General features: G+C 45.1%; 1 protein-coding gene across 2 annotated transcripts in view; it reads right to left on the reverse strand.

Annotated features, from left to right (window-relative positions):
* The window catches only part of GTF3C1 (general transcription factor IIIC subunit 1), a 115,469-nt gene that overhangs the window by 71,415 nt on the left and 31,474 nt on the right, over positions 1-12,580 (reverse strand). For both annotated transcript variants that reach the window (XM_023516723.1, XM_003795750.3), the window contains exon 7: positions 2,217-2,378. In XM_023516723.1, the coding sequence (XP_023372491.1) occupies positions 2,217-2,378 (162 nt within the window). The remainder of the gene's footprint in view (positions 1-2,216; positions 2,379-12,580) is intronic.

Consider the following 12,580-nt stretch of genomic DNA (forward strand, 5'->3'; position numbering starts at 1 on the left):
TAGGCGCCGAGCCATAAAGGAGGTTTTATTATATTTTACAGAGAAGACTGGGATATGTTCCTATACTAAACTAGCAACATGCTAAAAGTGGGGAATGAAGGGATTACGGACAGCTGTTCCCTAAGTGTGTTATGAGGAATCTGTCCTGAGAGATGTTAAGAGAACTGCCAATCAGACCCCAAACAGGCTGTGCCATTTGCCAGCACAGCTTCTGACCTGCCTACTTAATCAGGCCTGCAGCCACTTCACCTTCCACTCTGTACTCCTCCCAACACTACCCACGGCACTGGGTCACTGCTATCCTACACAGATTTTAGGGGACTGAGTGGATGGCTCCCTCTATTCCTAGATTCCCAGCATACAGGGACTGAGACCAATCTTGGAAGGCAACATGTAGCTTAAACCTTTGAATAGTAATACCTACTAATACCTAAAACCTTTGAATAGTAATAATTCCATTTTTCTGCATGCTTTCTAGCACCAGGCACTATACTAGATATTTTAATTCTATGTCATTTATCTTTATAATGTGCTGGTATGGGTATTATCCCCAGGTGATAGTTAACTTGACTAGATTATGGAGTACCCAGATAACTGGCAAAGCTTTATTTCTGGGGTATCTGTGTGGGTGTTTCTGGAGGAAGTGGCAAGTGACTGCTTGGACTAAGAGGAAAAGATCTTCCTGGGTGCAATGGTTCCTACCTCTAATCTTAGCATTCTGGCAAGCCAAGGAGGGAAGATTGCCTGAGCTCATGAGTTCGAGACCAGGCTGAGCAAAAGTGAGACTCCATCTCTAACAAAAAGAAAAACTAGCTGAGCATTGTGGTGGATGTCTGTAGTCTCAAGCTACTCAGGAGGCTAAGGCAAGAGGATCACTTGAGCACAAGAGTTTGAGGTTGCTGTGAGCTATGACAATGCTACAGCATTCTACACAGGGCACAGAGTGAGACTTTGTCTTTAAAAAAAAAAGGAGGGGAAGATCTGCCCTCAATATGGGCAGCACCATCCAATCAGCCAGCAGGGGTGGGGAATCTGTAGCCTTAAACTTACATGTAGCCTTCTAGATCCTTAAGTGCAGCCTTTTGACTGAATCTAAATTCTAATCTCAATTTTTTATTTGTTTGCTTGTTTTGAGACAGAGTCTTAGTCTGTTGCCCTGGGTTGAGTGCTGTGGCGTCATAGCTCATAGCAACCTCAAACTCTTGGGTTCAAGCAATCCTCCTGGCCTCAGCCTCCCAATGAGTTGGGAATACCAGTGCCCAAGACAATGCATGGCTAGTTTTCCATTTTTAGTAGAGACGGGGTCTCACTCTTGTTCATGCTGGTCTCAAACTCCTGACTTCAAGTAATCGGCCTGCCTTGGCCTCCTAGAGTGCTAGCATTGCAGGGGTGAGCCACCTTGTCCAGCCCTTAATCCAGGGTTTTAAAGGATTTGTTCTACAAAAATCTGGATTTGGTCCAAAGGCTGCACTTAAGGGGAAGGTGGCCACATGTAACCTTGGTAGGTTCACCCTGGTAGGGCCTGGATACATTAGAAAGGCAGAGGAAAGGCACATGTGCCCTGTTTTGGAGCTGGAACTTCCTGCTCCTCTTGGACATCAGGACTCTCTGGCCTTTGGGCTCCAGGACTTGTTCCAGTGGCTTCCCTGGTTCTCTAGTGTACATACAGCTCACCACAGGACTTAGGTCCTATAGCTAAATGAATTGGTTCCCCTAATAAATCTCCTCTCATATATCTATATAAACTACCCTACTGGTTATGTCTCTCTTAAGAGCCTTAACACACTGTACTTTATAGATGAGGAAACTGAGGCTCAGGGACGCTGCTAAAGTCACAGACCTAAGTGGCAGAGCAAGGTTTCAATTCCAATCTGACCTGAAATGCCTCTAAACTATAGTTTAATTTCCATAGCTTACTTAAATAATGCTGATGAAAAAAAACAAAGAATTAAAGGAAAAAGAATATACTTAATTGTGCTTTGAACTTCTTTCAAAAATAATTTACAAATCTTTAAAAATTTTTATTGCACACCTAAGATCCTCTCACATCACACCAGTGTGCCACGGCACTGCAGTTGAATATCACTGCTCTAAACCCTTCAAGGGAACCATGGTGTCTCCTGTCACATGACATTCTCTTTTGGCACATAGGCAAAACATTTTTTGACTCAAACGCTTGGGAACCACATCCAAGCTGATGTGAAAACAGGGCTTACTGAGGTCGTAGGTCTGCGTGAGCATATCCCGCTCAAACACGATGTCCACCGGAGGTACTCCCTTAGAGATGACCTCCTCGTCCTCATCCTCCTCCTGGTCATCTTCTACCTTCCGCTTAAATTCCTTCATCTGCTTGAGGCATCGAACCATGACGTCAGTCCCTAAGAACACAGCACAGGTTTTTCCAGCAAATGAGCAAAAACAGTGTAGGGGTAAGGAGTGGGAGAGGAGAGGGGTCCTGGGGTGTCACGGTAGACTTCGGCAGAGAGCCTGAGAAAGGTCATATACATCATCATGTTTGGAACATGTCTTAGTGCACGAGACCTCAAAATGTTTTCCATAAAAACACCTTTTATTTTTAATAGGATTAGTAAATAAAGAAATGCAAATGAAAGGAATAAGGAGGTGTCATCCCCTTTCCTGCAGGAGATCAGTGCCATGACAATATGAAACATACCTGTTTTTTCCCAGCATGGGCACATGCTCAGGAGGCACCCAAGAAGTATTTGCTAAAAAGATGAAAACCATTAATCTTTTTGAGCTAATCCCACTGTCAATAAGGTGTGGCAGCAGTGCAAATGAGTTCCATAACCCTTGTAGAGCATTTCAGGAGGTCTTTACAATGATTCCAAGTGTGGGAATTTATTCCAAAAAAAACAACTTAAAAAGAGGCACAGTCTACTGGTCCTAATAGGTCCATCACAGCACTCTTTATGGCATTAGCCCTTATGAGTAATTATTAAACAATCAGTAATAGGGAACTAAGCAGTGGCATACCAACAAGCCACCACATTCTCTGTACTAGCTAGTGTCTGCCTTCAAATTCTCCCACTGTGCCTATATTGCAATCTATAAAAATATGACATGGGAAAAAATAACAAGTTGCACCTCTAGCTATAATACGAGAAGATATGTCTAAATATGTTAATAGATAAAAACTAGAAGATACAAGGAAAAACAGAAACATCTGGATACCTATACATGCTAATTCATTTAATCCTAATAACCCTATGGATGAAGAAACTGAGGCAGGGAGGGATTAAATAACTTGCCCAAGCTCTCACCAGCTTGTAAAGTAGTGGTTCTCAACCTTCCTAATGCCATGTTCCTTTAATACAGTTCCTGTGGGTTGTGACCCACAGGTTGAGAACCACTGTTGTAAAGGATGGGCAAAGGTTACTCAGGCAGGGTCACAGATCTCCAACATGGAACCCTGACATGTCCTATGATATACAACAATATGGGAGATGGACTGTCGGACCCTCAAAGATGTCCATGTCCTAATGTCAGGAACCATGGCAAAGGGGACTTTGTAGACGTAATTAAGGACTATTTCTTTTTTTGTTTGTTATTGTTGTGGTGGTGAAGTTAAGGATTTTGAGATGAGATTAGCCTAGATTCTCCAGGTGGGCCCCATGTAGTATCACACAGTCTTTATAAGAGGGAGGCAGGGGGTCAGAGTGACAGTTTGGAGGATCTGGCACTGTTGAGGTTTGAAGGTGAAGGAACAGATCACATGCCAAGCAATGCAGGTGATTTCGAAGAAACTAAAAAAAGCTAAGGAATGGTTTCTCTCCCAGAGCCTCCAGAATAAACATAGCCCTACAGACATCTTGACTTTAGCTCAGTGAAATCATTTCAGATAGTAATAAATTTGTGTTGTTTATAAGTCACTATGTTGGTAGTAATTTGTTACAGCAGTCACAGTAAGAATGCAGACTTTTTCTCCAGCATACTGATATGCAAAATCAGCAGGCACTGCAGCTGGGAGAAGGTGCTAAAGCTAGTTGCTGTGACCCAACCCCTCTTGTACAGCTGCTGTGGCCCACTGAGGGATGTGAGATGTGAAATAATCTGAACACAGAAGACTGAGGTCTAAGGCCTAACCACCTTGACCTGGGCAGTGGAATTCCCCTGGGGACAGAGCACAGGGCTTGTAGGTAAAGTTCACAAACAAGCACCCCAGGGCCTTGACTTCATTAAAGACTCACCCAGGGAGTGAGGGCAGACCATTAGCAGGAGTGCAAGTGGCCCCAGCTGTCCCCAGGCACTAGCCTGGTACTGATCCCTTTCATTCCTCACTGCAACAGAAAGTCCCCCAGAGCATGGCATTTCATTAGAAGGCTCCCTCTGCTCCCGGCAGGTCCTCCCCTGGGGATTCCTGCTTTTTTTTGAGATAGAGTCTTGCTCTGAGGCCCAGGCTGGAATGCAGAAACATGATCATAGCTCAATGTAGCCTTGAACTCCTAGGCTCCAGCAATCCTCATGCCTCAGCCTTCTGAGGACTACAAGCTCATGATACTGGGCAGAGCAGGCTCCTGCTTTCCCCTGTGGCTCTGCCCTGTGCCCAAGGCCCTGTTCTGGCCTGTCCCATCATCTCTCTCTCCCAGAAAGGGAAACTTAGGCAACCAGGAGGGAAGGTTTGGGGAGGAGGAGATCCTTGGGTCCATTTGAATGGGTGAAAATTATTTGAAGGTTCATGTGCCTGGGTTGGGGTCCCCTTAGGGGTTCCTTTGGATTTCCTTCTACCAGAAGCCCTCTAGCCCCTGATGGCCAGCACAGCCAGCACGTAGGCAGATAATGACCACAAAGCCACAACCCCACTGGATCTCCTTCTCTGTCCTCTATTAAAGCCCTTCTCAACTCCCGCCACCCCCAACTGAGGTGCTCACAAAAAGCAACCTGCTGCCTCCTAATAATAACACTGCAACCATTTATCAACCACACACCATGCCCTGGTCACTGTCCTGCACTCTATGTGTGCTGTACAAGTTGCTCCTCACCAAGCCTTAGGATGTGAAGGCTTACTCCCACTGCCCACATGAGAGTACCAAGGAGCTAAGAAACTTGCCCAAACAACTGCCCCTCAGCAAGTGAGGAGCTGGCATTTACTGAATTCTGGCACCCAGGCTCTAAACCTTTAGTGACATGTGCCCTTGAGAAAAGCCAAGTGCCCAGGGCCAGGGAGGCCGGTTTCTGCCGAACAGCAGCAAAACACAGCTTTCAGGAGGCAGGTCTGGAGCTCTGCCCACCGGCAGCCCAGTAGTATTTCCCCTACTCTTCTCTCGCTTCCATAAGGAGCCAGATAGCTAGAAGATACCCCAAACAGCCTTTGAAGTAAGCACAAGCAAAGAGGAGAAACATAACTAGACACGCATGGATTCATTGGGCAAAGAGGGAAAACATCCTCGAAGCCTTTGGAGCTTTTGACCTTCTCACCACTGAATCGGGTCACTGCTCTCACCCCTCTACTGCTGTGTCCCAGGACACCATCACAGCCTTTTCCAGCGGCACGAATGCCCCTCCTACTGACAGCCAGGACAGTTGAGGGGGAGGGGAGAGAAACTCTTAGGCTCCAAGGCCAGGCACACAAAGGTTTCCATCTCAGCATCTTTGGGGAAATTAATGAGCATAACTCTTGTTTTCCAATCAGTAAAATGGGATAACAACATTTTCTAACTCACAAAGTTAATGCTTAGATGACCAGTATCTGTCCTGAGACTGGCATGGACCAGTCAGTGGGTATCCCATATCTGCTGTGGGCCAAGCACCATGCCGTGGGTGTTATACGAATTAACCTATAAAATCTCACAATCTCAAGGCAGGCCACCCCCTGTAGCTCCACTTTACACATGGGGGAGCTGAGGCACTTATTTAAAGTGATGGGGCTATGAAGTGGCAGAGGTAGGCCCAGGCTATCCACCTTGAGAGTTAATGCTCTCAACCAATAGGGCAGCTATTCTGAATAGCATCACCAGCATCTGTGGACGTGCCACACGTTAATGGAATTAAAGATAGTTGATCCCTTCCTGCTGTAGGATAAGCCCCATAGCTGGCCTCTAGTGGTGATGGCCTGACTCCCGCACTCATGTAAACTCATCTCTGCCCTGGTTGAGCATGATGTTTAGGAAGGCCCTTAGACAGCCAGGCTGCTAGCCAGGAGAAGCTGAGGGTGATGACCAGGGACTAGGACCTATTAACTGTGATATAGTAGACCTCAGTAGCCCCAAGATTGATGAGGAGGAGTGTGAGACCTAGAGGAGGGCCTATAGCACTAGTAAGGCTGTGGTGGCTTTGGGGAGGCCTGAAGGGACTCATGCAAGGGCCAGCCTGCTGATGAATGCCGGGCAACAGGGTGTGTGGCTCTGCCTATGACACATAGCACAGCCAATTTCCTTGCTATGAATCCTAACCACACTTTCTTCTCATCCCTCAGACAAGTTTTATTTACCCACACTGGGTCAGGCTCTGCTCCTTCTCAACACGCCAACCCCAGAAACACCCCCCTTCCCTAAGCTGTGTCATGCACACCTTTACTGTGGAAATCCTTGTGTTAGGTGAGCAGCAGAGCACAGATCAGAACTGCCACAGAGCTGGCCATGAGTCCTGCCACCACTGGAAGAGACTGGCCAAGCTGGCTGACCACTCTCAACCTCAAATGGAAACTAGGGCTAACAACAGTGTTCAGCCCCACGGGGCTATGGGGAGAACTGCAAGGGACAAGGCAGGTAAATGATGAAAAGCAGTGTACTCTGTGCTTCATGCTTCCAAGGGACCACTTGGAATTAGTTCCACTAGCCCTTTATGCCGTTTCCACAGTTCTACTGGCCTCAAAATTTCAGTTTTGATTATTAAAATCCCTTCAGCTCCTGCTTGTCTTTCTTCAGGAGTCTGGTCCAGACGACATGTCAGCTAAAGTCAAAAGCAAAAGGGGCCAGGGTGAGACCTGAGTAAGCCCATGTAATCAAGGATGAATGCAGCTCATCACTCCATCTGAGTTGCCACCTCAATTACCAGCAATTCCCCTCAGAGGAAATGGGGACCTGCTAATGGCAACCACTGATCTGTAGGGCTTTCTTTCCAGGAACAAAGGCAAGAGAGAAGGACGAGCACACACTCACAAGCACAAGGCGTTTTAGGCATTTTAGAGAGATGGCACACTAATGTCAGCAGTTCAACACAAAGGAGTCACGTAGATCTTTTGTGCCCAAGATCCAGGTCAGGCTGAATTTAGACATTTTGAAGACCTAGAGAGGGAAAAGGGAAGGAACAAAGCCTCACTGAGCACCTACTATGATGCACTGTTAGGTGTTTTCAGAAGCTATTTTACTTACTCATCATGTGGATTCTGCAAGTTATTACTGCTATTTTAGGAAAAAAACTGATGCTCAGAGGGGTCATGTGATCCAACCAATGTCTTCCACACCAGGCTACCTGGCCAGGCTAGAATTCCCAATTTCTTTCAGAAAGCACTACTCACTACAAAGGAGAACCCAGGGTAACAGCTGTGAAGTGGAACTAATAGCCTGTGTTTTTCACACACCCACTGAAAATTCTCATCTGGCCTCCTAGCAAAACGGTGCTCTTGACTGTGATTAACCTGGGAAAGAACAAAAGCAAGATGGGAACAAGTGAGTCCCAGGACAGCTTTTCTCTTAAAGGGTCACAAGCAAATGAGCAATCCTACTGGTGAGTCAGGGAGATGTCATATAGATTCACAGTGTTTCCTCTGCCTCATCTCCCAAACACACAGACACACACACACACCCCTGAGCAAGAAGACAGGCTGGCTAGTGCTGGGAGTCCTTCACATAGTGTAGGCAAATGAAACAGTCAGCAAGCCCACAGCCCAAGTGTACAGTAGCCTCACTAGAGGCAGGAATTACATAATTCAAGGCAGCCTACAATGGTGGAGGAGGCTGCCACTGTCCACACCCCAGGGCGATGGGACAGGTTAGAAGTATGGGTTCTTGGCTCAATGCCTATAGTTCAGCAGCTAGGTCACCAGCCACACACACCAGAGCTGGTGGGTTGGAACCCAGCCTGGGCCTGCCAAACAACAATAACAACTACAACAAAAAAAGAGCTGGGCGTTGTGGTGGAGTAGTCCCAGCTACATGGGAGGCTGAGGCAAGAGAATTGCTTGAGACCAAGAGTTTGAGGTTGTTGTGAGCTGTGACACCACAGCACTCTTAAGAGCAATATAGTGAGACTATGTCTCAGAAAAAAAAAAGTATGGGCTCTTGTGTCAACACTGCCTCTGTCAGCCTTTGCCATATGTATGACTTGGTTAAGTGAAGTATCCTCAAGGCCTCAGTCTCCTTAGGTATAAACTGTGGATAAGAATGGTGACTTCTTCAGAGTACCCAGATCATAATGCTTAATAAATGCTTGCTGCTGCTTTTATCATGACTGCTGTCATTACTACAACTCTGGGAAAACACAGCTTTTCAGGATCTTGTGTCATACCTAGCACCTGAGCTGAAAATGTCAGAAAATAACTTGGGGCCTTTGATTCAATTTGATTCCACAAGCATTTATTCTTTACTGGGCCCAGAACATATCTAGACAGATAAGGCAGGTTTCTTGCTCCTACAAAAGGTCGCATCTGAGAGGCCAGGCAGCACAGAAAGGATAACGTGCTCGGGCTTCACAGAAGCCTGGATTTGAATCTGGCTCTCCCACGGGGAAACTACTTATCTCTCTAAGATCAAAGCTCCTCATCAGTAAAACAGGGCTAATTCTAACAGCATGTCTAGAATGAGCCAGTAGCGAGGCCCAAATGAGTAAACGAGGTGCCCTAGTATGACACTGGAAACACACTAGGTGCTCAGTGCATGCGCTCTGGCTGGACAGCTACTGGAGGAGCTGGGGACACTGAGAAATATGCTACCATGTCCTCAGGGCTCTGCTTCAAGCATGCACAGAGCTTGGAAATGAGAAAGGCAAGAGTGTGGGCTAGGCAGGGGAGGTGACATTTGGGTGGGATAGTAAAGGATATGTTAGGATTAGTAAGGTAAGACAGAAGAGGACAAGTGTTTCAGGCTGAGGAACAGCATAAGCCAAAACTCCAAGGTAGAAAAGGACGTGCTGGGGAAGTGGAGGAGGAAGACCAGGAATGATGATGAGAATGTAAAGAAAGGTAGACTGCAGAGAGTTTCTATGCCAAGTGCAGGATGTTTTAGTTTTTGTTTTGCAGGAGGCCTGGAAGGGAATCCAAATCTGTAGACCCACAGGTCCTGGGAGCTGGCCCTGGCTGGCTTTCCCTGTAGCCCTGTCCCCTGGCTCACCTAACTTCCCTTTTCTTCTGAGTTCAGCCCAGTCTCTCGTGGGAGGTAGTGGAAGAACTGGCTGATGCACGGGCTCAAGAGATACCCTCTCTGTGTTCAAATCCCTGCACCAGCAGTTACTGGCTCTGAGACCACAGCCAAGTGTCTTACGCCTCAATTTTCTCATCAGTGAAATGAAGAGAAAGAATAGTACTGACAAGATGGTGGAGTTGGAAGGATGAGAATAAAAGAAGTAACACTTGGCACACTGTCTGGATATTGTTGTGATATTTTTTTCTCCTACTCCAACTGGTCACAAAATAGGATAACTATACAGTCTCTTGCCCAGTTCCTTTTACTTTTTAATGGCCTTAAGCAAGCCCACATAGTCTAAGGTTTTTCTTACTAATTTACAAGGCAATAAATGTATTGATGATAATACACACGGGGGCTTACAAAAGTTTAGTAAATCGTATAAATGTTCATGGCCTGCCATTTCAGAGCCATAATTAAATATCCAGTGCAAATGTCACCCTCTCCCCAGCCCCTGGGATGAGTTAGTGACTGACTCATTTAGGTCCCACAAGTTTTAAAATGTGACCAATGGATGGGAAAGGCTGGGTATAAACCACAGTGCTATAAACATAATGACAGTGAGACAACAGGGAACCTTTCTCCAGGGCTCTGAGCCAGGTGCTGTTTAGCTGTTTAAGATCATAACAGTCACCTCTCTGAGACACATTTCAGTCACTGTATTGTCCCCAGGCACACCTCTTTTATAGGCTGGTCACCCTGTGTGAACATGTACATGATCCTAAGTTCCTGCACTTGCTGTCAGCTTTCCCCACCTCAAGGAGCATTCCCTTCTCACCTCCAAAGCAGTCAGCCTGGCTAGACCCCAGAAAGGTCAGACCTGGCCAGACATCTGCCCTAGTCAGTTTCTCTGAATTCTTCCCAGCCCCCATGACCCTTTAGTTAAAAAGAATGAGGATCAGAAAAACAAAAAGGATAAAAGTGAGGGTTCCCACTGTCTGCGGGACTGAGGGGATGTTTCCTCCTAGAGGATGGTAGCAGAGGGAAGACAGCTGTTCCTGACAGAGGGTGCTCCCCAAGTGGCTGGGCCCCTACAGCAGTTAGGAAGCCCAGGAATTCACATCCCAGTGGATCCTACTTCTGTTCTAAATCCTGCCTTTAATAACTTCTGCCATATTAACATGCGTTTGTTCCTTTTACTTAATTATTAATGACAATAATCACTTTAAACTTTTTTAGCTAGTAACCCTTAATCACTTTGGTCACTGTTAACATAAATCTTGCTTATTTTTAACTGTTTTAATCATTGTGCCCCCAGCACCATTAATTTTCTAAGATTTTAAAATTTCTGACAATCTTTTTCTATTCTTCTTATGTTTATGCTCACTTTTACCCTTTTTGTTTTTCTGATCCTCATTCCTTTTAATTCAAGTGTTTTGGTTCAAAGTTCTTTTAAGCCTTTATTTACTGCATTTAAATCATTCTTGCAAGGGCTCATTTATCTTTTTTTCTTAGCTTTTAGACCTCAATCTGACTAGCTTTTTAAATGCCTCCTTTTGCCATGTTAATGTTCATGGTTTGTTATAGCCTGTTAATGATTCTTTTCTTTTTAAAATTTTATTTAGGAGATATAGGCTCACAGTGCCCCTTGGTAGAGCGCTGTACTGTCATAGCTCACAGCAACCTCAAACTCAAGTGATCCCCTTGCTTCATCCTCTTTAGTAGCTGGGACTGCTGGTGCTCACCTATTAATGATTCATGATTTGGTTTTTATTTTATATAAATTTTTAAGTTTTAACACATCACACAATTCACTCATTTAACCTACACAAATCAATCTTTGCTGAGCTTATACACAGGTCTGCATGCCCATCACCAGTCCACTCTAGAACATTTACATCAACCAAACCCACTCCTCTCTCTGCTTGCCCCTACCCTAAATTCTCACTGATCCACTTCTCGATTTCCCTATTCTGGATTTCCCTATAAAAAGAATCATATAGTAACGGCCTTTAGTGATTAGCCATTCTTTTCTTTTCTTTCTTCTTCTTCTTTTTTTTTTTTTTTAGAAAGATCATTTATTTGTTTATTTATTTTTTGGCCAGGGCTGGGTTTGAACCTGCCACCTCTGGCATATGGGGCCGGCGCCCTATCTTTTGAGCCACAGGCGCCACCCTGGCCATTCTTTTCTTATTGAATGGTCTTGACACCCTGCCCCAAATCAGGTGATCACAGGCATATGGGTTTATTTCTGGACTCTCAATTCTATTCCATTCATCTTTATGTCTGTCCTTGTGCCAATATCACACTTTGCTTTGCATTAAGTTTTGAAAGTGGGACGTTCTCCCACTTTAATCTTCTTTTTCAGGACTATTTTACCTTTCTTTTCAATTCCCTATGAATTTTAGATCAGCCTATTAATGTCTACAAAAGTCAGGGGAGATTCTGCTGTGAAAGGGGTGTAATCAGTAGATTGGTTTCAGGAGTATTACACAGAGGCAATGGCTATGAGGAGAGTCCACAGTAAACAGGGGAATATGACTAGTGTAGTTCACTCTCCCATCTCTTTCAATGCTAGACTCATCTTGTCACTGAACCTGGAAAACCACTCAAATGACCATCTCAGTCATCAGCCCCAGGGAGCACAGCTGTAGTCAATTGCTTTCAACTAGGATCATTTTCTGAGGGATTGCAAAGTTAACTTCTATTTCTCTTCCTTCCTTTTCTCAACACAATTTTAAACACAGGATGACTGGTAAAGACTTGAAGAAAATAATCTAAATTTGTAAAACAGATCAGTTCAGGATGATGGTTTTCATTATGAAGGTTTTTTTTACACTTTTTGCAAAACAGATCACTGCAACATTCTATGCAATGAAATATCCATTTCAAATATGCCTAAATCCAAGCTTTTTAAGGAATTTTATTTTATTTTTATCTTTTTTGAGACAGAGTCACCCTGGGTAGAGTGTCGTGGTGTCACAGCTCATAGAAACCTCAAACTCTTGGGCCCAAGAGATTCTCCTACCTCAGCCTCACAAGTAGCTGGGATTACAGGTGCCCACAATGCCTGGCTAGTTTCTTTTGTTGTTGTTGTTGTTGTTGCAGTTGTCATTGTTGTTGTAGCTGGCCTGGGCTGGGTTTGTACCCACTAAGCTACAGGCACTGCTCTCTTTAAGGAATTTTTTTTTTTTTTTTTTGAGACAGAGTCTCAAGCTATCCCCCTGGGTAGAGTGCCATGGCATTATGCTCACAGCAACCTCCAACTCCTGGGCTCAAGC

Source organism: Otolemur garnettii, unplaced genomic scaffold, assembly GCF_000181295.1.
Source record: "Otolemur garnettii isolate 467f Iridium unplaced genomic scaffold, OtoGar3 scaffold00096, whole genome shotgun sequence".
Classification (NCBI taxonomy): Eukaryota; Metazoa; Chordata; class Mammalia; order Primates; family Galagidae; genus Otolemur; species Otolemur garnettii.